Source organism: Perca flavescens, chromosome 5, assembly GCF_004354835.1.
Source record: "Perca flavescens isolate YP-PL-M2 chromosome 5, PFLA_1.0, whole genome shotgun sequence".
Classification (NCBI taxonomy): domain Eukaryota; kingdom Metazoa; phylum Chordata; class Actinopteri; order Perciformes; family Percidae; genus Perca; species Perca flavescens.
Genome location: NC_041335.1, coordinates 34,273,865 through 34,299,344, shown reverse-complemented (window position 1 = coordinate 34,299,344; position 25,480 = coordinate 34,273,865). Strand labels below are relative to the sequence as shown.

At 40.8% G+C, this 25,480-nt stretch overlaps 1 protein-coding gene across 3 annotated transcripts in view; it reads right to left on the bottom strand.

The window, feature by feature from the left end:
* Positions 1–25,480, bottom strand: part of trpm3 (transient receptor potential cation channel, subfamily M, member 3) — a 178,769-nt gene that overhangs the window by 42,664 nt on the left and 110,625 nt on the right. For all 3 annotated transcript variants that reach the window (XM_028579045.1, XM_028579043.1, XM_028579044.1), the window contains exons 7-8: positions 11,352–11,526; positions 9,186–9,309 (exon numbers count right to left, since the gene is read on the bottom strand). In XM_028579045.1, coding sequence (XP_028434846.1) covers positions 9,186–9,309; positions 11,352–11,526 — 299 coding nt within the window. The remainder of the gene's footprint in view (positions 1–9,185; positions 9,310–11,351; positions 11,527–25,480) is intronic.

Sequence of the window (25,480 nt, the reverse complement as noted above, 5' to 3'; positions counted from 1 at the left end):
ACACACACACACACACACACACACACACACACACACACACACACACACACACACACACACACACACACACACACACACACGGTTCTTGGCAGCCTTCAGGACTAGGAAAGATGGTGATTATATGATTAGAGAAGATGTTCGTCATTGTTTTTACTCTCCCCTCTCTCTCCACCTTTACCTCCACACCCTTTCTACCACCCATCATCTCTCTGCCCCCCTCTGCGCTGCAGCCAATTATCTCACGACAACCTCCCACTGCTACTGTACTCTCCCTCCCTCGTCTCTGCCTGCTTTCTCCCTCTACCCTTCCTCCAATCACACATCCAAGGTGACCCTGTGGCTATGCGCTACGTATCGTAAAGGCTCTACAACACAGAGACTAAACAACACAACCTCTATGACAACGCAAGGTGGTTAATTTACTGTAATCTCAACGATCACATAGAGAGTCATCAATAAGTGTATGCAAAGGTAAACAGAACGCTTCTCCCCCGTCTATTTTCATCCTCTCGTACAAGCAAAGGAGCTCTCAAGTATTTTATGTAATCAAACAAGTTTAACACAGCTTCATTTTATTTCTTTTTCTACTCATGGCATAAGCTCGCCCATCTGTAGTACATTACATTTTCGATCTGCTTGGTTAATACTATATCTTTGGTAATTCTGTATCTTAAAATACTGTATCTTAAAATGCTGAATGTATTTTGGCCCCTACACTGACAATCATCATCAGAGGTCAACATGCAAGGGACAGGGCCACGACTCGTGTCCGTCACGCTCCATCTCTCTGTTGACAAGAATGGGAGGAGAGAGGAAACGAGCGGGAACGATAAAGAGAGGCAGACGAGTGGAGGCAGAGATCGGGAGGACACATGCGAGACAGCAGGAAAGAGGAAGCAAGTGTAAATCAAAGGAAAACAGAAGGAGGGAGGACGGATACAGGAAAAATGGAAAAGAAAAAGGCAGTGCAATCTTTCTCAGTGTACTGGGGTCTTCAGAGACGCCAAGCCCACATGCTAAGAAGAGGATCAGAAAACTGTTCTTCACGCTGCAGTGAGCCAAGCTGATTGGAAACATTCATCTCCATTTAACAGCCAAAGACCCCGCTGATGCTGCTTAATGTACATAGTGTACAAGGCGCATGGAAGACTCCACACACACACACACACACACACACACAAAGCACCCTCTGAAATGCTACCATTGAACATAAAATATGCAGCCAAAGCAGATGAAAGAGAGAAATAAGTGTCTCTATTCATGAAATTTTAAAAACTGATAAACTGCCCTGCTGATAATCACACAACGAATTGTCTCTGTAGCTCATTGCGACACACTGTACCTCATTTTCACATTGGCTCGCCACTCAAACCCCTTCTCTTACTTCTTGTCTCATTTCCTCCCAGCCTCCCCCTCCATCTGTCCCTCACACACTCCCCCATGGTCCATTTAAGTCCCTCTTTAGCTCTCCTCATCTTTGTTCTACTTTGTTTCTCTTTTCAGGGAGGCGGAGGAACATTGCCGGTTGGTGGTTCCTCCTCAATATTTAATCCAAATTAAACATACAAGGACTATTCTGCACTCAATTATTCATACCGAGCTGGGGGATTCCAGGACAGTCATCGTGCCCCCCTCCATCACAGATAAAGAGCGAGGCACTGGGAGAGAAACAGAGGCGGAGGTCTAAAGAGGCACTTTTCTTTTAATTGGATTTACACATTTCTAGCAAAAAAAAAAAAAAAAAAGAGATGTGACAAAAGGCCTGGATGATATTTAAAGGCACTGGTTCACACGCAGCCGGCAGTCCTTTCAGTGTGCTTGCCTGACATTTATATGAAACTGTTCCACCGTTATGGCGAAGTGATAAAAGGAACAAGATAAGTGATGTGAATATACGAGGAGGATAATTACCCTCATCACCTACTGTACACAAACTGATAGAAATGTGGCCTATGGTTTCTTTTAATATTCCCTTTCATTGCACTTGTAATGCACACCGTCTATATACTTTACATCTATTACCCCGAAGTAAAAGTCAAGAGCTTGCACATTATTTATTGATTAGCTTCGCAATTACAGTATTTCCCTTCCCTCCCCACCCCCTCCGACTTGGAACTTAAAAATCTATCATCAATCACAGTTTAGTTTTTTACTGGGAGATGATCCAGCACACTCTTAAATTAGACCAAATGAAAGCATAAAGCAGATAATTGGCACTATTGTTTGTAGCTGCAAAGAACACTTGTGAGTTTTATAATCTACTGCCTAACTGACTTCACAGCAACATAAAAATTATAAATTTCATCATGTGGCATCTTGAAATGACATATTTAAACAGAAAATGGCTACCATACAGCTGCGTGTTCCACTTTTGTTAAAACAAGGATAAAAAAAAAAAAAAAAAAAATGAAACACAGAGGTACACACATTCATATAGGCTACATTTCAGTGCAAGTTTATTGCCTCTTGATATATAGAACAAATAGCCCTGAGTATGATAAACAAAGCTGAGGGAACAGGGGGAATAACTGAAGCACAAAATGTCTTCATGAATAAACCAACATCCTGAAAATAAGGAAAAAGCTAGAGTCACATCCTTTCTTTAGTCTTCCTCCTTCACTTCACTAGCCCTCTTAAGCAGACACACTCTCCCTCAAAAACAAGCCAGTCACTTTTAGTCTTTTTTGTTTTCCTCCTACTCTGTGGCTTCCCTGCTACAGAGCCAGAAAAAAAAACAAAGGACAGGGGATCTGGCACACAAACACACACTTGCATTGTCTCTCTTTCTCTTAAACACTTAAACCCTTTCGGACCGCTGCACAGACCCCGGAAAAACCCACATTTGCTGCCAATGGGAACGTCAACGTAACAGTTTTGTGACCCTGCTCCTGACCTGGTATACAAGGGTAACCACGTGTCTTTCATTGCTATAGGATAGTAGTACAGGTACTAGGGACATAACTATTAGGGTTTAATCTCGGGAAACGGGATTCCCGGGAAATCTGATAAAACCATTTCCCGTTTCCCGGGAAAGGATAAATAAAATAAAAAAAGGCAAGGAGTGCGTGTCTATTGTTCTCATACGGTAACGTTGATGCAGGCGACGATAGCTACGGTAATACAGGCTCCCTAAATCATTATACGGGCTCAATACATTCATTCATTAAGAAGAAGAAGAAGAAGTTCATTACCCAGCATGCACTACGCAGCTGGGCTACCTTGCTCCGCTAATGAGGTCTGCGGTCAGCTTTGTTTGGGAGCATTTTGAAAAACTGGACAATGAAACAGCTCAGTGCAAGTTGTGTGACCGGTTTATAAGGTGTGCGCAGACATTTAGAATCTCAGCATGAGAAAGTTCCCGAAGAAAACCCATCGAAAGTTACAAAACGTCCAAGAATGAAAGAAATATTTGGTTAACTTCGACTGATTATTCCCGTTTGCAGCCGCTTACACATCCTCAACAGCCACAGAATGGATTTCGATAACGTAATGGTTTAGGAATCATTCAATGGTTTACTTAAGCATATTTTGTTAGTTTTTATAATAGATTTCTATAAAACATTGATTATATAAGGGTTGCCTAGATTTTCAGAAGAAAGTCCCAGACATTCCACCTGGCATTTCATAATTAGCGCTGCAGCAGATGTCACTCTGCAGCACGCAGCTCACTTGATCACGCAGCAGAATTGATCATTGCAAACTGTGTTGATGATGGACATACACTGTGTTCTTTAGTCCTAAAAATGATACAAATAATATAAAATATATCAGTTCGGGATTTTGGGAACGCATATTTGAATGATATCAATACATTACTTGGGCTAAAAACAAACCAAAAAAACACAGCCATTTCCCGGAATTTGGGCTGTCTATTTCCCGGGATCTGATTCATCTCATTTTCGGGAAAAATATTAAACCCTAGTAACAATTCACTATGTTTTACTACTTCATTTATTTGAAGAGATTTTTTTAGTTTTTTCTTTAGTTTTTTTGATGTGGGATTTGTTTAAAAAAAATCCAATTATACATCTGTTATTACATTTTTATTATTTAAGATAAAATACAATTTCAGGTGCACTTTTTATAAGAGGACACAGTTTATAGAAATAAAGGCAGCCGTTTCAGCCTTTGTCTGCAGCTCATTCTGTTAAAAAAATCATGAAAAAAATCTTATCGTGAACTTAAAATCGCGAATTATATCGAAACATGAGTTGAGTGTATCGCTACATCCCTAACAGGTACTATACACTTATTATGGTTTCACTTCATCCCTTATATTAGGTATTAGCTGCAACATCACAACCTTTCAAGTCTAAGTTACATTCATGTCATCTGGAGAGAGACTTAAACATGATTGTAGATCAAGAGTGTGTTGAATTTAACTTTTCATAGGGTGACAGAACAAATACAAGTAATTCCCCTGCAATTTCTGTTCATTTTTAGACTCCAGTGTAAATATTGCAAACTCATCGACCCTGCACAGCTACTGCCAGTACATGTAGGCACAAGTTCCCACCATAGTACAATACAGAGAAGCAATACAACCTCAATGACAACACAAGGCGGCTAATTTACTGTAATCTCAACGATCACACAGAGAGTCATCAATAAGTGTATGCAAAGGTAAACAGAACGCTTCTCCCCCGTCTATTTTCATCCTCTCGTACAAGCAAAGGAGCTCTCGAGTATTTTATGTAAGCAAACAAGTTTAACACAGCTTCATTTTATTTCTTTTTCTACTCATGGCATAAACTCGCCCATCTGCAGTACATTACATTTTCACATCTGCTTGGTTAATACTATATGTTTGGTAATTCTGTATCTTAAGATACTGTATCTTAAAATGCTGAATGTATTTTGGCCACTACACTGATAATCATCATTTTCATAGGGTGACAGAACAAATAAGTAAATCTCCTGCAATGTCTGTTCATTTTTAGTCTCCAGTGTAAATATCGCAAACTCATCGATCCTGCACAGCTACTGCCAGTACATGTAGGCATAAGTTCCCACCACAGTACAACTCATAAGACCTTGTCAACAATAGTTAGTTTACTGGGACATGAACAGCTTCTTTAACCATGCAGGGCCATGTTTTACCCTAAGTGGGGATAAAAAACAAGTTATCCAGAAATCCAGTCCGGCAAAGACCCAACATGGTGTACTACTGCAGTGGTTCGGGGCCAGAAAACACTATGCTCGCATCCTGTGAGATTTAATTTGACCTTATGTCGACAGGGATTTAAGATAAGAAGCCTTTATTGACATTAATATTACAAAAAAAATCAACAAAATTGAGAATACCCCTCCCAGCGGTGGACTACTTTTAACTAGTTGTCCTGCAGCATTTGAATATTTGAGATTTGAAAAGTGGTTCAGTCTGACCTGTGGTCAAGTGAGTGGCTTTAACACAGGTTGCACGAGGAGGATGGTGAACTAGCAGAGAGGACTCCCCAGAGCACTATAAGTGAAATATGAGATCGGCCATACATGTGTATGGTTTATGCATTTGGTCCACTTTTTTTTTTAGTAGTGTTTCCGGCTTATCATGGGACAATAGGAACTATGTCTTTTTGCTCATTGTCATTTTTTATTTCTCCCTTACAGTTCCTCCTCTCCAATCAAACATGCATACACACTCCAATCTGTGGCTTTCTGAGGGCGATAAGGAGGGAACCCCTGTGATAACTATCAGCCTGATAAATAGGAGGCAGGGGAAACTATCTCTGTGAGAACGAGACAGGTGCCAGAAAGCTCTTTCTCCAAACCATAATTAACGCTGGCTTTTTGAGACTTGTGCATGGTTCATGGGCACTCATGATTTCAGTATGTTTCCGCTGAGAAAAGCCTGAGTTTTATAGAAGACATAAAAAGAAAAGGGTTAGTTCTGATGAATACATTATCATAAAGTATGCTATCAAAGTTTGATGTCACTGGTAAATGTTTCACGGCAATGTTAAGATTATAGGCCACATTCATGCATACTACATGAAGTACAGCATTCTGAATATGAAAACTAATCCCACTGCTGGATTTGACCTGCTCCCGCACTCTATCAGTGATCACACAGACATATCAATCAGACAGGTTTACACACCAGCTGTACTGTATAGCAGTGATTGCCAACCAGGGATAGGTGCACGTGGAAAGAACGTAGAGTATTTTAACTAAAGAAATAGAAATAATGATTTGATTGGAGAATATATCCACATGAAGTCAATTGTAACACCTTAACACTACAAGTTGCAGTTATGTAAGAGTGTGTGAAAACTAGTTAGCAAGCGAGCACAGAAGTTTAGCTAAAAGTAATGAATTAATGGTAAGGACTTAACAGTTCGAATGATTAGCTAAGTAATGGAGAGATGGTTAAAATAGCTAAAGGTAAAATAATTAGCTAACGGTTGAAATAGTTAGCTAAAAGTAATGGCTGAAATTCACATTGATGGATATATGGTGGAAACATTCAGCTTCACTCCTAGTATTAGTAGCCTAGTAGGCTAGTAGTAGTATGATTGCTGACCAAACCAACCTTAATGACTTTAATGAATGTTCAATTGTATGAAAAAATTAACAATATCCACTTTTATATAATGAATAGTGTTATACATTTAGAGCATACATTGTGAATTGCTAAAGGGTACCCCTTTATTTCAAGTTCATCTGACAGGGCTGTTGTACCTCAGACCAAGAAGATGGTGTTTGGTGTTTTAAGCCCCAAACGTCGTCTTCCAGACAGCGCTGCCTGGTAGGCACTAGGATTAGGCAATGGTTAGGGTTAGGGTTAAGGTTAGAGTTAGGTGCCTTGAAGTCGAAGTCGCAGCGCTGCCTTGAAGTCGACGTTGGGGGCTTAAAACACCATTGAGCCAAAAACATTGGAAACCACTGCTGTATAGTCCCACTTTTGCCACATGAAGAGTAATGTAGCCCCAAATGTGCATTTAAACTGCAAATGGTATGTTAAAGATCTTTTTATCCTGGAGCAGCTAATGGATTATCAGAAAAAATAACTAATTGGCCTGTAAAATGCAGGGATATTAACTCAAGGGTGAAACAGAGTTGATTTGTTTTTTTTTTGTTGCCAAAATACACTTTCAGTGCTCCATTTCAGAACTGCAACGGAAACATTTTTTTTTTTTAAGTTAAGAGAGAGGCAGCTTCCGATTATCTGGCTTGTACAGCTGCTCCTGCTGAATGATTCACACATTGTTCTGCTCTCGTGTATTTTGTTCAGAAGATCCATCAGTGTGAGCATCAGTCAGCCACTGGAACCCCGCTGACAACACAATCAATCCACTTACACGCCGCACAGCCGTGGCCAATGCAGGGCTGCCTGCAAAATACTATGTGTACTGTGTGTGTGCATGTTTCTGTGTGTTTGGCTTTGCGTGTGTACGTGATTTAGATTTTTGTGTGTGACTCAGTGTGTTACAACTGTTAAGTAGTAACACACAGTAAAATGATTAAGTACAGTATTATACAGTATTTCTTTTTACAAACAGGGAAATCTATCACATGATAAATACCTGGATGAGTAATTTTAAATATCCCAGCCATCATCTTTGAAGATGCTAAACTGAATTCTAGCTCAGCACTACTTTAAACAGAAAGTGATAAAATAAGGCTTGTGTGTGTGCGTGTGTGTGTGTGTGTGTGTGTGCGCTACTAATTACAAATTAATATCAAAATGCCGCTGGCAGCCAGCAGTATCAACAGTCACTGATGTGGAGACTATTCCCCTCTCCTACAAAAGACATTGAATGCTTTGTTCAAAGTAACTTGAGACGAGAGCAACCAAGTAGTAAATAAGCTAGTGTGGCTGCAAAGCTAAGATACAGTAGAAGCTGCTAGCTGTTTGTTCGGATCATAAAGGATGTGTTACGCTATTATCTTGTGACTGAGTGTAAGGTTGTGTGTGGGTGTTTGCATGCACTGCTGTGGTGCACACTTTCCATCCCAATGTATGTGCCATGTATGACTGTGGCAAGAAAGCATCATATCCCCTGCTACTGTGATCACATATACCATGATAAACATATGCAGAGACAAACACACACACACACACACACACAAATACGTTTGTACATAAATACACATTGCCTCTACACTTACAGCATTCAACAGCATTAATAACAGGTTGGTTTCATGTGACTGACAGTGCTCTAAAGGGAATTAAACACTGTCGAAGGGGTACAGACTCTCAAGATGGAGGCCATTTGGTCCCCAATGCCATCTGAATACATTTACATCCACTTAACATTACATGTCATAAATAAAAGATGGGTTAATAATTGCTTCAATAAAAGTTCCGTGATGAGCAAGTTGCAATTGACAAAACTATTTGTTCCTCCCTCACATATTTTTCTTTTTTGGGCATTTGTGTTTGTGTATGTGTCTCTGTCTATGTGAGCCTAGTCTCACGACTACTCCACAGATAGGGTCTGGCTACTCCACAGATACATTCTGTCATAGAAGAAAAAACCACTCTGGGTTGTTTGCATTTCTTTTAACCAATCACAACTGCTTTTGGTGACGCTAAGCTCCGGACACTTTGACGGTGGATCTGCAAAATAGTCTCGGGAAGGAACTTGTTTTGGTGGAACATTTGCACAGCGCAAAAGAAAACGCCACATAAAATATTAAATTAAGTTAACTGTTCACACAATACAGTAACGTGAGCTACCAAAATTAGGTGGATACATGGTTAAACATCATTTGCTCATACACCAGTGTATCACCGTGTGTATTTTGTTTATAGCAAATCCCGCCAATCTGTTCCAAAATGTCCCAGTAAGATAGTGAATGCTGTAAACGTATTCTTTGTAAATCTTTACAATCATTCCCCGAAAGAACCAAGCAGGCTTGCCTTGTTGCACGTACAAATGTTCTTTCCATTTTCAGCGTGTAGCTTGATAGTTTGAAGTCTGTTGTTATTTCCCGAAGCGAACAGAGTTTCAGAACAGCAACACACACCGAGCAGATGGTTAGGGACATGTGACAGGGATGTCAAGCAATTTTTCCTGGAAATGTACTTCCGTTGATCCAGACTAATGTGAGTCTGTCAGCGCTTGAATGTTTTGTGTACATACTGCTCATATGTTTGCTTTTTTTCTTCATCTGCACATAGGTGTGGGTGCATGTGTGTCGGCTGGCACGTGTATGTGCACGTGTATGAAAGTGACACTCACCAGCTCCTTCTTCTTCATGCACTCCATCAGAATGATGAACAGATGTTGCGCCTGTGTGCGGCTGTAGGTGAAAGTCTTCTGGATGGTCACGAGCAACTGGTCTCGTAGAGTCTCGTTTATTATGCTGCAGAGATGACGAGGGAAAGAAAGAGTGCGTCAGGAACCGGGTCACATAGAGTTAAGGAGAATAAAAACTGTTTAGGGGGAAGCAGGCAAATTAGATTTGTTTGTCAGTAAGTGAAACCAAGGTTGATTGGGGCTCTCTGCACTACTCTCTCCGAGTCCTCTGTAAGCTGTGATTCTGCAGGTTTACCTTCATCTGTAACTGGGTATACAGTAGGGATGCACCGAATCCAGGATTCGGCTTCGGATTCGGCCGAATAGTGGGCTTTTCTACCAAACCGAACAGCCAATCCAGTCTGCTCAAAGCGATGGTCTTTTTCACAAATAGGTTGCACGTAAAGGGGGAAGAAGTAGCTTCCACTTAACCTGTTAACATCCACCTCTTTTGCCTGATTTTCGCCTATTTCTCGTTCCCAAAGGGAAAAGCTTATAACAGAAGATCTGCAAGGCCAAAATGCATGTATGAGGCTTCATTTGATACCTAAATTCTTCTACTTTAGGGACATGTGCTTGATTAGCATGTGATTAAAACACAACATACACTACAGCAGTTCAAACATGGTTCAAAATAGTTATTTTGGTCCTGTCTAAAAAAACTTAATTTTTGAAAAAAAATAACAAAAAAATACTTTGTGCCACACTATGCCGAACACAACACATACCTTCTAGACCTTGTCAAGAAGACCTCTATAAAGTTTCAGAACTCTAGTCCTAACCTAATGGGAGCTAGGGAGTTTTCAGTATTTGGTAAAACAAGTGTCACCGGTGTGCCAAAACCTCTCCAACTTCTCCAAGTGACCAAATGTTGCTAAATGCTTTTACTCACTTCTCGGCTATTAGAAAAAATATACGAAATACTTAAAATGACTTAAAAAACCTTTTTACATTCATTCAAACACTGTTGATCATATTTTTTTCTCATAAATCACATGTATGCGCATGCTGGCTCTGGGAGGCAGGGCTTAGGTCTGTTACCCATTCATTTGGATTGGTTCCCATTGGATATTCCTATCATGCTATATACCGTTGGAAAGGGAATGTGATTGGCTACAACTGCCATGATTGACGTGTTGATAGCCAATGACAGCTTTTTCTAAGATGGCTGCTCAGAGAGATGACGCAGCGTATTGTGGGAGCGCTTGTTGGGCGTCCGGGGCTGTCCCGGGGTGAAAACTTAACAGAAAAAGGTGGGGATAATTTCATTGTGTAGGCAGCAACCTGAGGAAACCAAACATACCCAGCAACACGGTGCAGGGCAATGAGAAATATATTATTTCAGATGGAACGAGATCGGCTAATGAAGTTAGCAGACAGTTAGCGGACAATTAGCATGGGTTCTACAGGACAATATTCATAACCTGGATTAATTCTTGTGAAAAAACCTTGTTATCCTTTTGATCTGTGGACACTTACGGACTAGAGGAATATATATAAGCCAGGAATGGACGCGGATTGAGCGTTTAGGACAGCGTACAGGTAGGGAAGCATCATCATTTTTTTTTTTTTTTTCAAATAGCATGAGCACTAAGATCATGAATAATACTTTGGTGCTTATGATTTCAGTAAAATGAACTGAATGATTCAATTGCAGAGGATTTTACCAATCAAACGATATACAGCATGTCCATATTGACAAAAGTTTTGAACTTTTGTGGTTAAATACTATTATGTTACACATCAGAACACGTCTGTTAACCCCCACCGGCCCGCCAGTGGGGGTTAAGGGGTTAAGGTTAAGGAGCCCTATGTCTTGTCTTTGTGTCTTTGCTAGTTTAAGACCGACGCACTTGTCAATTTCCCGTCCAGCGCCCGCAACTAGGATTAGGGTGTTTAACCGAGGCTCTCCATAGTGATGACGATGGAAGATGATATCGTCCATCGGCACAACCCTACTTGTTATGTTTGATCTTAGGCCCTTTAATAATAAAAACTCGAACTACTGGAAATTCTGATTACAAACAACATTTTTCCCATTGGATACAATTTTTATTAGTAAGCGTTTGTCCTTGGATTAGAGCATGATGTGCACATGTGAGTGCGTACCCTCCCTCTTCAGAGTATTTGTGTCCAAAGGCCAAGATGTCTGAGGCCCTGCCGCTGCCGTCACACACCACCACAGGGACGGGGGGTGTGTCCCTGAGGTACTCCAGCACAATGGAGATCACATTAGGGCCTCCCTCTACGATCAGAGCCACCACCGGCACACCCTGACCAATACCTGCACACGGAAACAAGTGGCAGCAGGAGGTGGGAAGGGAATGGAGGAAGAAAAACGGGGATTAACAACACAGAAAAGGAACAGAAATGTGAATGAGGAAGTTAACATCAGCAATATTTGATCTATAAATAGAAAGAAAAAAATACGTCTTAATGTGTTAACAAGGTGCAAATGTGACAACTTTGATGTCTCATGACTGTATTGTCAAGACACTGAACACTTTCTAATTAAAGCAGGGAGGTTTTAAAAAAGCATCAGTACCAAAAATAACCAGCCCACTTTGTTCCTCGTGCTTTGTTCCTGTGTCATGGACGTGTGTGTGTGTGTGTGTGTGCATGTGTGTGCGCGCACGAGAGAGATAGAAAGACTTTCACTGATAAACCTCCCCACTGTTCCACACAAAATGGCTCCTTTCCTGCTAATCACAGGCTATTAGGGGTAATTATGCATAATTAGCAGGTGGAGTTTTTGTGCACACGGTGAGACTATGTACAGGAGAAGTTACTGTAGATATGAAAGGTATCGCCAAACTCTCAAAGGAATTTCCTGCCTTATTCCTGCTTGTGTTGCTGTCTTTTCCTGCTTCTTCTTTCCTGTCTGTACTCTTATTTCTCATTATACCACCCAAAATCGCCTTAGAGAAACCACAAACCCTATCAACCCCAGAGTCCCGATCTCTCTTACACCCCCTGATGTTCTTTCCCCTTTTAGTGATATCAGTCACTTTGTCTCACTTCCGGTCCCTCCGTTTTTTTTCTTCTTTCCTTAGACACCCCCATTCTCTTCCTCTCCGTACCATTTTGTTTCATGCTGTTGTGTTTTCTGCTGGTTGTGTTTTGACTCGTCTAATTCAAAAGCTGTGTAACTGCCGGAGCTCCCCCCATCCTGCACCCTCATCCTGGTCTGCATAATTCACAGAGGAGAAAGCATGGTCTGTCTCTCAAACACGCAGGAAGAGGAGCGCATACAGATGCACATATGCACACACAAGCAAACATTCAGGAGCCAACCCAACACCATTACGCTTTGCCTCACACAGCCTCTTGCGGCCTTGCAACCGGGACAGTTACATAAGGGGAATATTTTAGGGGCCTTGCCTACTTGAAAGAGGTAAAACGTCACTGTGCCACAACGCATCACACGACCATACATCAGCAAAGCTGAATGTGAGAGAGAAGCAGACTAATAACTGGCATTTTGTAACTGGTTCTTCCATTTCTTTTGGATGTCTATTTGTCGCCATTACTTGCATGTGTGTGAGCTTGCAGTTGTGTCAGATCAAGCATTGATATTGATGACTCGTGAGCTTTTGATGCAGCGCAGCAGTATCTAAAGCACATTATTGTTCTACTGAAACCCACCGAGGAGCAGATGAGGAGCGGGAAAACACAGCTGTGCCATGGCTAATTGGTAGCACGCATGCACACACACACACACACACACACACACACACACACACACAGAGACACACACACACACACACATACACACACACACAGATAGAGGCACACACACGTCAACAAACCACAAATGAAATCAAATTCTCTTTTGCCTGCCTACCCCAAAACAGAGGGCACATTTTAGGATGGCTTTTAACCTCCCATTCACAGTTAGTTTTTTCTGATTAACAGATGAGGGTTTTGACTACTGTATTCATTCCTGTGGGAACTTCAATGTATCAAAACATGGCAGCCCATTCATTCCAATTAAAGCTGTCACCCCAGTGCACATGAGCAAAAACGTTTCTCCTGTTTCCTCCTGTGAGTGCCCTTTAACGCAAATAAATAGCACCAAAATAATCTTTACTGGACCTAATGGTTACAAATTGTGATAATTCAATGCAATAATTTCTCTGTGTGTGATGCCCACGAAATGCACACATCTTTTTAGTTTTAAAGACATTTGCAGTATAATGTATTTTCGGAAAGTTTTTCTGGATCCATGGACAGGACATGAACTGAATTTCAATTAGGGTTGCCACTAAAACACCACACAGTCCAGTGCTGTATCTGGGGGCTTAACAAGGAATTGAAGCCCTAAAGTGTTAACGCTCTGCCAACTGCTGCTTCTACCGTAGTGAAACTTTCTTTTTTTATTTTATCCTGTGATTGTTAGAAAGCTGAGAGTCCTTTGAATTATCTTATCTGTGGAGGCGGATTTTGTGCTCTGAATTCTCCTTTTATATCAAATAAAACACTAAGCAGCTGAACACATGCAGGGTGGTTACATGAGTGGGCACTTTCAGAAGGACACCTATTGTTCTAGATGGAAATGTGAACTCCTAGTGGGAGAGCTAGTCTGTGGTATTTAGTGTAGATGCAATCCTTCTTACTGGAGTTTACCAATTGTTTTCTCTGCCAAAGTACAACACGGTTGTGCAGTGGACTGTCCATACAGTATGAATCTCATTTCCCACAATACCTTTATATTCATTCCCTGTTTGTTTATGTTTGCTAATCCAGAAGAGAAGTGGGACCCCATAAATGAAAGTAGGAGCATGCACTCTAATAATAGACGCACTTAATGAAAGTGGAAACCCTTCCAAAAAGAGTTGCAGAGGTGTACTTCAGGCATAGAGTGTATTTAAAGAAGGATGACGTGTCTCCAGTTCCTCCCACTGTACAAGAGTGAAGCCAAAATATCCCGGATACGGGCGCCGCCGTCTTGTCATTTTGGAGCCAGAGTGTGCGCAGTAGTGATCAGGCAGTGAAGCCGTGATACCAAAGTCCCACTCGTACACCCGCTCGACCGATCGCGAGTCAATCGCAGCTGTCAATAATGATGTTTCAGCCCGTTTTTATAGCATCAAATAACTAATAAAAAAAAAACTTAAACATGAGCATGAACAGAACTACCTAAAGTGACAGAAACCATCTTGGGGAAAAATTAATTTGATGTGCACTTTGATTTTGGAGGAGCTGTCAATAACATCTTTGTAGTCTATGACTCCAGGCTGTCAGTACACTATGACATCACTGTTGCATGTGGGAACAGGTAGAACAGAGCACACTTCTGACCACATCCAACAACACCAAGTAGTGATGCTGACTGAAAACGTTCAAACAGATACATATCAGAACAGAAAAATACCTCACATAATTATAATGTGAGACAGGTGTGCCAGAGGGGGGTAGGTGGGTCAAGAGTTGCAGGCAAAGATGCATTTGCCTTAAGTACCGGTCTAGTACAGAAAGGTTTCCAACTATTAAATGTATCTTTGCAAGTTAGACAGTGTGCAGGAGTTTCTTTGCAACTTTTACAGATACACATACAATATACAGTATATACCTAACTGACAGAAGGATAAAAAAAAAGTTATATTTAAAAAAATATACTGTATATATTTAAAGTCTCTCCTAGGGGTGGAAGTCAGGAAGGAGGAGATGCTCAAAGTGGTGGGAGGTTCCTTTACAGCACGTGTCAAACTCAAGGCCCGCGGGCCAAATCCTGCCCCTTGCAGATTATGATCCGTCCCGCATATTAATTTAGGTTCACAATACATTTTGGCCCATCTAGTTTTTTTGACAATTTGTAACTTTTTCTGACATTTTTGCCACTTTTTCCAACGTTTTTGGGTGCTTTTTTTCTATGACGGCTGAGGAACTTTTTCCTGACTTATTTAGGACTTTGTTGACCAAACTGTAAGTAAGAAGACTATATGACACATGCAATAATACAGTCAAAGATATTTTACTTTTTTGATTAAATAAAAGCATATCAATAAACTAAACATGTCTGGCCCTTGATGTGATTCTTATTTTCCAGTGTGGCCCTTAGTGAAGTTGAGGTTGACATCCCTGCTTTACAGTAAATGAGGCAGTGTAAAGTGAGTTGTTTGTATTTTGGTGGAAAAAGGGTTTTAGACTTTACGCTGAGAATAGACGTCTCAGAACTACCTCTGTTCCTATCAATCTGCTCCAACGTCGGTGATTTTATCAACAACAGCTAAATTGCTCTTTGCATTTTTTAACATAATCTTATATTTTTAATAGGATTTTTAATTATCAAGATAAACGCTTGAGTCCCACATGGGGTATGCAGCGACACAGTATATTCTGTGGATAGGTTATTTGATAAAATACACACTCTACACAATATATACCCTATACACTCTGTGCTGTCTCTCTCAACAGAATCAGCGTTTCCACCCCCCTATTCTTGTAATGACTGTGTCCATGCACCATTCACACACTCCAATGCATCAGATAACACAATCGCCAAACCCCTACTCTCTCCCTTGTCTCTCTGTATCTCAGACATAGTTTTAACCCAGTGCTCAAACCTTATTTCTCAGGAGGGAATCTAATGTTAAACAGTGTGAAAGAGGCAGTGGAAAAAGAAGAGAGGTGGTCGATGAGACTCCGTGGCCACAACTTTCTATATTTATCCAGCCTGCAAGATGAGGAAGCAACGAGCAGAAGAAGGAATTAGTATAGGAAAGAGGAGCATGCAAGCGAGACACACATAATATGCTTAAATGGTCCTAATTAAGGATCGAGCAGTGACTCATGTTCTGCCTGTGTGTCTCTGTGTGCGTGGGTATGTGCAAGTGTCCGCGTTTGTCCTTGCATGTATCCAATTAGTATCAGCATGACTGGAGGAGGTGTGCTACAGTATGTGGGTAGTTGTCTTCACACCCCACCCCCACCCCCACCCTCCAACTCACACAAAAAAATGAAACACACACAAACATCCTTATACTTAGCAAAAACAAAAGCAGAAAGGAAACATCAGATCCGGGAAGGCAACATGACTCAATAAGCGACAGAAAAAAAGTCAGGTGGTACGGCAAATGAAAAGGGCAAAGCTTCTCTCAAACTTTACTATTTCAGACATCCAAATGTCGTTTTTTCACAAACTCAAAGGAATTCAGATTAAATCAGATGGTCTGTGCCACCCTTTTCCCCCCAGTAATTTTAGTCGAGTTTTTAGTGTTTCCAAGGCCGTGAGCCAGAGAGAATCAATCATGAATGGCGTCGTTGGTCAGGAAAATACATTTACAACTGAGAAATTGGGGTTAAAGGAATTTTACCGCATTGCTTTGTGTGTTGCCGTGAATGCAAGTCTGTGTGTATGTGCTTCTGCGAGAGCGCTCTCCATGAAAAAAATCATGTATGAAAGTCTCATTTTGTTGGCACTGAAGCTTATATGGTTCTGTATATACTGTATATGTTTGTTTGTTCAAAAACTGTTAACCTGCTTTTTCTAGACAATGTATTATCCCATAAAGTGAAAAAAAGTGTCAATGAAAGTGTATTAAATGTCATCCAGATTTTATTCTGATACAAGATACCTGGAAAAAATGGGGTCTCAGTTTACTATTTTTTTTATTTTGATTCTAAATTAAAAAAATCAAAGTACAGGTGAAAGAAATTCTTCCCAATGGTTTCTGTTATTTGAAGTTGTTCTGATCACGCTGATGTTTGTTCCAAGTTTTCATTTTTCTGATAAGTTTGGTTGTTATTAGTTATTTGATGCTATAAAATGGGGTGAAACGTCATGATTGACAGCTGGGATTGACTTACGATTGGCTGGTCGGGTGTAGGGGCGGGACTTTGATTCTGCGGCTCCACCACTACTACTATGCAGACTCTGGCTCCAAAATTAATTTGTACAGTTGGGGGAAGTGGAGACGGGTGGTCCATCTTTATATCCAGTCTATGATATATACCAGATGACCTTACACAGATGTGGATCCTAAGTAGTAGTCAAGACAACCTTGGTTACGATGAGTACGATGTATTCATAAGCGTTAATTATTAAACAAGCCATCCTTATTTCAGGAAACAGAAGAAGTTCTGATCACGCTGAGTTATTATTCAAGTGTTCATTTTTCTGATAGATTTTATTAGTTATTTGGTGGTATAAAAATGGGATGAACTATCATGCACAGACTCTGGCTCCAAAATGACAAGATGGCCATGCCCGTATCGGGGATATTTTTGGCTTCAGTTTTGTACAGTGGGAGGAAGTGGAGACACGCTGTCCATCTTTATATACAGTCTATGGTCTGCACTGACTTTAAATTGTCCCTAAAAGCAACAGCAAACTTGTCTGATGTGCTACATGACTCCAGCCAATCAGTGAACTAATGGAAGTGCTGGAATGCAGTTAAGTCAGGTTTATAGTATAGCCCATAATCACAGTTACAATGGGGGTTTTTAACACGTATGAATAAAGAATTGGTAAAAAAATATTAACTATATAAAAAGCAAAAAAAAAGTTGCCGTTTGTTTAGACTTCTTTGACTTAATAGTGTGCATAAGTCATCTACCAGGACATCTCTGACCACCACTGTTTTTTGTTGTTTGGTTTTTTTTTTACCACTCATAGTTTCCCAAATGACATTTACCACCGTTCACACTACTGATCATGCACTCAAATTCTTTCCACACCACATAACATGTTGTCATCTATGCACATCCTCAACCTCAACCTGGAACTCTACCTGGAGCAAGTCTCGTATCCAACAATGGCTGGCTCTGTTATCTCTCCACCACAGGGTGGAACACTCTTGGCCGTGCAAGTTTATCTTTTTGACAGGTTTATGTATTCATTCTTGCACGAACACACCTTACCCCCAATGACTTCAACTGTCCCCATGCTTATTCTCCCGCAATTATTTTACCTAATGATCCACTCCCACAGTCATTTCAGCCACACTGATTTAATGCAGCATCACCACTTGCAAATATCTAACTGGCTTTGGAATATACATTTTTGTATTGCACAATTTACAAGCTTTACTGCATAATATTTTCCTGTTGTTTGTGCTTTGATGGATACAGTCACATTCACCACAGGGTGATATTTCTAAGCTAAATTCAAACTGTTAAACTGCAGCTGTGTGATATGTGTCAAAGAACAAGAGCCACCAAGTAATCACAGTCACACAGTTGGACAGCTTAAGAAAGGGGCGATATGATAAGCTATATTTTGGCGCTGTCAGGGGAAAAAACCTCCTCCATAACTGTTGTTTTTCAGGATATGAAAAAAAAGGCTAATTTATTGAACTATTTACCTTAGACAAAGTCAGACGAAATGGCCTCGTCAGTGTTTAAACTTTTGTAAAACCCACAGACAGACGTAAAGGGTAACCATCAGCACTGAGTTATGAAAACAGTTACAATGACGAAATAATGACAAGGTTTCCGCCCCGAAAGAGGCGATTTGAAAAAATCAAGAGTTTGTCCAGATATTTATAGTGCTTGAAAGAAGAGTATTTCTACCCTCTTGGCTTCCCATGTACCATCGTTTAACTCTAATCTCTTCTGTATCGGCTGCTCCATGGTGGAGGTCACAATGTCGCAGCTAGTCTGCAACGCAAGACCTTCCGGCTTCTGGATTCAATTACCAGAGCTAATTCATCTTTTGCCTATGCTGTGATTAATGAAAGCAATGACATGGGGGGAGTGAAGGTTACACAATAACGCAAACATGCCTACACCTACGCACACATTCAATATCCAAAGTACTTTTGCGCTTATTTTAATATTCCAGGTGACTTAAGTTAAATGGAAGAAGGCACACTCAAGGTGCCTCATTCATTCATTCTTGCAGACTTTATCTAAACCTGCAAATATGAATCGCTTTATTTCCTCTTTGGGCCTGGAATCTGCATCCAATTTAAGATTTGCACATGTAAAAAAACAAACAAGTGTGAGTGAATAAGATGCAGGGTTTTCTCATTTTTTCATGCGCATTTTCTCTTACTGCCCTTTTCCCAATTTCATCCTGCTTTTTCAGTGAAGACACCTCAAGGTAATATTTCGTCTCATTGTCTTCGTCCTCGACAGCTGCATTCTCACACTTCCTTTGCGCTTCATATTATTCTCTTCCCTCTCTGCTCAACCTCAACCCCTTTTCTACATCTCTCATTTTCTCACTCTCCTTTCTCCCTCTTTTACTTGTCATCTCTCTGGGGCAGGTGTGTGATTAAAACGCATTATGGAGACATATCAAAAGAGCTGGGCAGTGGTTGAGTGAGTTGTGCTGAATGGTGCCAATCATTTTATAGATTTTTCTTCATCTTTGAGTTTGACAATGTCTGCCAGCTTCAGGAGATGGTAAGGAGGAGTTGAATAGGGAAAAAAAAATTCCATGTGTGTGAGACCTTAAAGACCGTAAATCAGAGTGTATTGGGATGAGCAATCTTTTTTTTTTCAAATCACCAATTTGTATATGATTTTGCATGTTCACGATTAAAAACTCGGTCCCTCTGTTGGCATGTGAAGCATCCTGTGCTGCCTAAGCTGAATTCTCGTCACGGTTAGCCAGGCTCAGTTGCATCTGCATCTCTCTCCATGTTCTATCAAGCTAGAGCACGCCTGGCTGAACAAGTCACGAGAGAGCCATGCATGTATGGCAGGGCACAGCGCTGAGCCTTTACTCTAGCGTGTGAATGCGCTGGCTGTAGTCCACCCCCCATATTTACAGCCTCCCAACTCCAGTTTCCTCTCTTAAGCCAATTTGTTTTGTTTACCCACAACCAGAGCTTTCCTTTATACCGATTTCGCACTGGTCAGAAAATCTATGTTCACCCACTAACATCTGCAGTGGGAAAGGGTTACAATCTGCGAGTATTTATTGGCTCCAGATCTGATGGAAACATGTGACCCAGGTGAACACCCCTAATTGTTGCCTCTTTTCTAGAGCGATGATAAGACATGCGTCGCCTCTGTTGGTAACTTCTGTCATCTTGGCCACGAATTCTGTTCGTCAGAGGCCAAGCAGTGCTTGGACACCGTTCCAAATAAGTCAGTACTAAATTAGTCTATATCCACGACGTTCCACATCCGTAATTGCTCCGCTGCCGCTGGAAATTCTGCCGGATGTCACTGTTTTCAGCCGGATGTCCGTTACCTTCCGCTTTCTTTGTGTTGGCGTTCTAAACTCTGGTGGATTTCTGAGGACTATGTTTAACCGCTCCTCAGATCTCTGCAGGGTAAATCCAGACAGCTAGCTAGACTATCTGTCTAATCTGAGTTTTTTGTTGCACAACTAAAACAACCTTTGAACGTACACACGTTCTACCAAAACAAGTTATTTCCTGAGGCTATTTTACAGCGGCAGCGTGGCTCCGTCCGGCGCTTGGCACCACCCAAGACTATTAAGATTTTATTTTTTATTTGATTAGGACAATGCACATTAATCAACATTTCTGTAAATGTGCCAGTGTTAGCCAGTTGGCTCATTTTCAACTGTAGTCCTAGTTACCTAGCACGCATGTCTTTATGGTGGGAAGAAACCGGAGCACCGGGAGGAAACCCACACTACTGTGATGGTTTTATTGCTTCATCTGTTTTTAATGAGCTAATGTTATGTCTCGTCAAGTATGTTAACGTAAATGACATGTAATGTTAAGTCACTCATGTCTAGTCTTGTTGTGCACTGTTTATTTTGTATTCACCTTCCCTCTCGTTTAAGACTCTGACTTCCTCCCTTTGTGTGAATTTCCCGCCATTGTGATTGTCTACCCCGCCCCTGATTGGTTCACCTGTTGTCCCCTACATCAGAGATCTTCAACAGGGGGTCCAGGACCCCTAGGGGATCCTCAGAGTCATTGCAGGGGGGCCTCCAAATTATTGTCAATTTTTGAGTCTTTTAAAAAAAATTAAAATTCCTTAACATAACTCCAACATATCATTAGTAAATATATATTCCCACTGATGATATGCTTACTGGCCTATAGGTAAGGTAGTCACTAGGATATCATCCCACAGATACAGTTAATCCTAGATTCACTGTGCCACATGTGTAACATTAAAATATGATTTATAAAATCATGCCAACAATTAATATTTTAATAGTTTATGCAAAAAGGGTATATAAGAAGGCTTTAGGTAAGTAACAGATATAAAAAGGGAAATGTCTCCATGCTGCTTTCTACTGTTTACTAACCCTGTTTTCCAGAGCGTTCGTGACAGAAACGCCTATTTTAGTGGGTTTATACATGTTTAAAAAAACCTGCATATACACATGAATTTTGATGGACAAGGATGTAAGATATTCCTGTCCACTTTCCACTATAGAGGGTACAAAACCAACAGGAGGTGGCAACACCTGGAGACTGGAGGTATGCAGAGGGAATACACATCACCAAGGTGGAGTTAGGAGGTCTTCTTCTGACAGGTGCCAATGGTGCTGCCATGACGTGCAATGGATATGTGCAAAATGAGCACAAAAATCTTTTGGCAACAGGAAATCCAAATGAAAGGTTTCAGTAAAGTTATTATGACCTAAAAGATTTTTTCAAAACATTTGCAATATCACAGCGTAGTCAGACCAAATCACACATACATTTGTTATATGGAGTTGATTCCCGTATTTTAAAAACTGTGTTATAATATCTATGCCAATTTGATTGCTAGAGCATTTCTGGCACTCACATGGTGATGCATGGAAAATTGCACACAGGCACAGTAGGATTAGCTACAGGATTGCCCAGACGTCACAGAAATAGCACAGCGGGAGATTACACATATCTATCCACCACACTTCTTTGATCTTGCGTTTGTGTGTAGTGTGTGTGATTGTGTTAGGAGAAAAAAAGGGCTTGTGGTTACGTGTGGTCCCCAACCCACACGCCATTCAAACTAAACGGTTCTTCTCCTCTTTACTTTCATTTATCCTCCTTTCTTTGACAGGACTTCAGACTACTCCTGGATCCCACGGGGAGCCCTGCGGTGAGGAAAATTGATGCACTCCTCGATTGACCGTGGACAGGTAATCAAATCAAAAAAATGGTCCTCGTCTGTCAACCCTTCAGAGGTGAATGAGGGAGCGAAGGATACATGTGTGTACGCACAACAAGGTACAGTATATTATAAAGACATGATTGAAGTGAATTATTAGGGTTATTAGATGAATTTTGATTAGGGTTATGGGTCAATTTTGTCTAATACAGCACTTCACCTCGAGAAGCAACTGTTGGCAACCTGAGTGGTAGGTTGTAAAGTTGAAGGTTGTTATCATTGTAACCTTGGACACCGCGGAGGTTAAGGTTAGTGTCAGAGTAGTCTCGCATTGCCAGACCTTCCTCCACAGCACTGTGGAGAAGGGTCTGGCTATTCCACACAGCATTCCAGGATGGGAGACCAACGTGCTCTGGTTTATTGGCATTTCTTTAAACCAATCACAAGCGCCGGACGGAGCAACGGCGCCGCTGCAAAATAGCCTCGGGAGAGAACTTGTTTTGGTGGAACTTGTGTACGTTCAAAGGTTGTTTTAGTCGTGAAACAGAAAACTCAGATTGGACAGATAGTCTAGCTAGCTGTCTGGATTTACCATGCAGAGATCTGAGGAGCGGGAGCGTGTCTATGTTCCCACAGCCCTATGTTCCCACATTTGTTAGAATTTTTTTTTCCACTGAAAATTAGGCCCTATGTTCCCACTTTTCTAAGATTTTTTAAAAAATTAGGCCCTATGTTCCCAAATTTCTAAGATTATTTTCAAAATTAGGCCCTATGTTCCCACATTTCTAAGATTATTTTCAAAATTAGGCCCTATGTTCTCACATTTCTAAGATTTTTTCTAAAATTATGCCGCTGATCCCACATTTCCTATTTCATAAATTTGTATCAGATTTTATCCCCCTTTCTCCCAATTTGGTAGCCAATACACCCAACCTATTATCCAGTAGCAATGGACTACAGATGGAATGTAACCCTAACCCTAACATAGGGTGTAATTTTAAGAAATCTTAGATCTTTGTATCTTAGAAATGTGGGAACATAGGGCCTAATTTTCAGTGAAAAAAATTCTTAGAAATGTGGGAACATAGGGCTGTGGGAACATAGGGCTGACCCCATTTCCGGCAACACCGGAGCAATCCCAAAAGTGGAACGTTGTGGATATAGACTAGTGTCAGAGTGATAGCTCTGTGTTCTGGATGGTCAGCAGCAGATAAACAGCACACATGATCACCTATCAGCTTGTTTTATTATTAGATCCCAGGGAGCAGTATTAGTGCTGGATCCAGAGATATGTTGAAGATCGTCAGATGCTGGATAAATTAGGGACAGCAGAGTACATAACCCTCATATGGACGGTCAGACTGTTACTTGAAAAAAACATGACGTTTATATAGTTCCCCAACCTTTATTCGGTACACAACTAGGACTCACGTGTCCACCATTTCCAACACCAGAACAGATCCACGGCTACGCATGCCCTTACCTGCAAACACCGGGGAGCACCTTGTGCTGTAGTAAACAGTGTAAAGGGGAAATAACATGTTAACAAGATGCTTGTATGACGACTGGGCGTCCCTTTGCCTTCCCAGCCCCTTTTGTATAAGTCCAGGCATAGGATGACAAAGGGAAGTCCATGGGTCACATGTGTCAATGATGAACATGGAGGAAGTACATTTGTGTATCCTGCTGAACACAGGGACATTTCTTAAATCCCTAAAGTCAAGGGGTTAGGAGAGAGATCTTCAACAGGGGGTCCCCAACCTTTAGAGCGTCCTCAGATTAAGTGCAGGGGGGGTGTCAACAAATTATGCTTTGATAAGTTTCTTTTTTTTTTTAAATGATGTCTGTAAATATAATATGAATCTAATTTACACAACATTGATGATATGCACACTATAGGTAAGGTAGCCACTATGGTAGCCAGCCACAGATACAGTTAAGCTTAAGGATTCACTGTGCTAATCCTACACAATATCTGTACAATATGATCCGTCTTTTTCAGCTAAGGGTTCCTTGGCCTAAAAAAGTTAAAGACCCCTGGGAGGAGTAGGCATGGGCTGGTATGAGATCCTGATGGTATGATAACCTTAAGCAAAAATATCACGGTTTCACAGTATTAATTGCAATTACAGCTTTCAAATGTATTATTTTGAAATGTCCGGATGAAATCAACAACTTTTTTTCCATTACACACAATGTATTTTATTTTTTAACACGCTGCACAGGGAGAGGGATTTCTAAACTGCACTTTCTGTCCTTGACAACTCATGAAAAACAGCTGATACCGCAGGAACAATATGTTGGTTTTGAAACCGTTACTTTTTCAAATACCTTGAAAACCGGTAACCGGCCCATGCCTAGTTAGGAGGAATATGGTGGTGGTTACACTCGTAATAAAAAAGCCCAGTTTTATTCCAAGTGACATTTAAGTCACTATTAGTGAACATCAGTCATATCATAGGTCTGAAGTGAATAAAAATGGTGTTGACAAAGGCAAGATTTGAGTCATGATATTGCTCTCAACACTGTAATCATGAATCCATTTGGTACCATCAATCTCCTAACATCCTCAGTTTTTGAATAAGCACTGATGTGTAAATGTATGCATTCATGTCACCCAAACCCTGAGGAAATTATTATAAAGTGGTTTTATGTTGACAACAAAAGAAGGCAATAACAAATAAATCATGGCAGCAAACAAAATTTCTCTGGCTCAGGTTTGTTCCCGGCTCTGACGCGTTCCAAACAATGCTGTGAGAGGCTATTGAGAAATACATTTAAAGGGTATCAGAGAGGTTTGTGTGTGAAGAGAGAGAAAGACAGAGAAAAGCATTTTGTATTCATGCAAATCCATTTGGTTTCCAGCTAAGGTATAATGTGAAAATTGAAAACGGAGAAATGCAATGTGACAAGGGCTCAACGGTGGATGAACACTCGGCACAAAGGCAAATATGTGCTCTTGCTGACACAAATACATATTAATATACATGCAGGACATAAACCCCTTGGTCTCATACAAACAAGAATTCAAAAATACTCTTGCTGCCCTTTTAGGAGCATAATATACCTTTGATGCAACACGTCATAAAATGAAGACATGGAGAGCTGCACAGAAACACAGAATCGATTCTGTTGAGTTTCAACAGCAGAGTGTAATAATATATTTCTACATTATTACAAAACTGCTGTCAAAAATACACACAAATGTTGACCCAGTGGTTTAAGGGCGTTTTCACACCTGTAGTTTGTTTGCTTTGGTC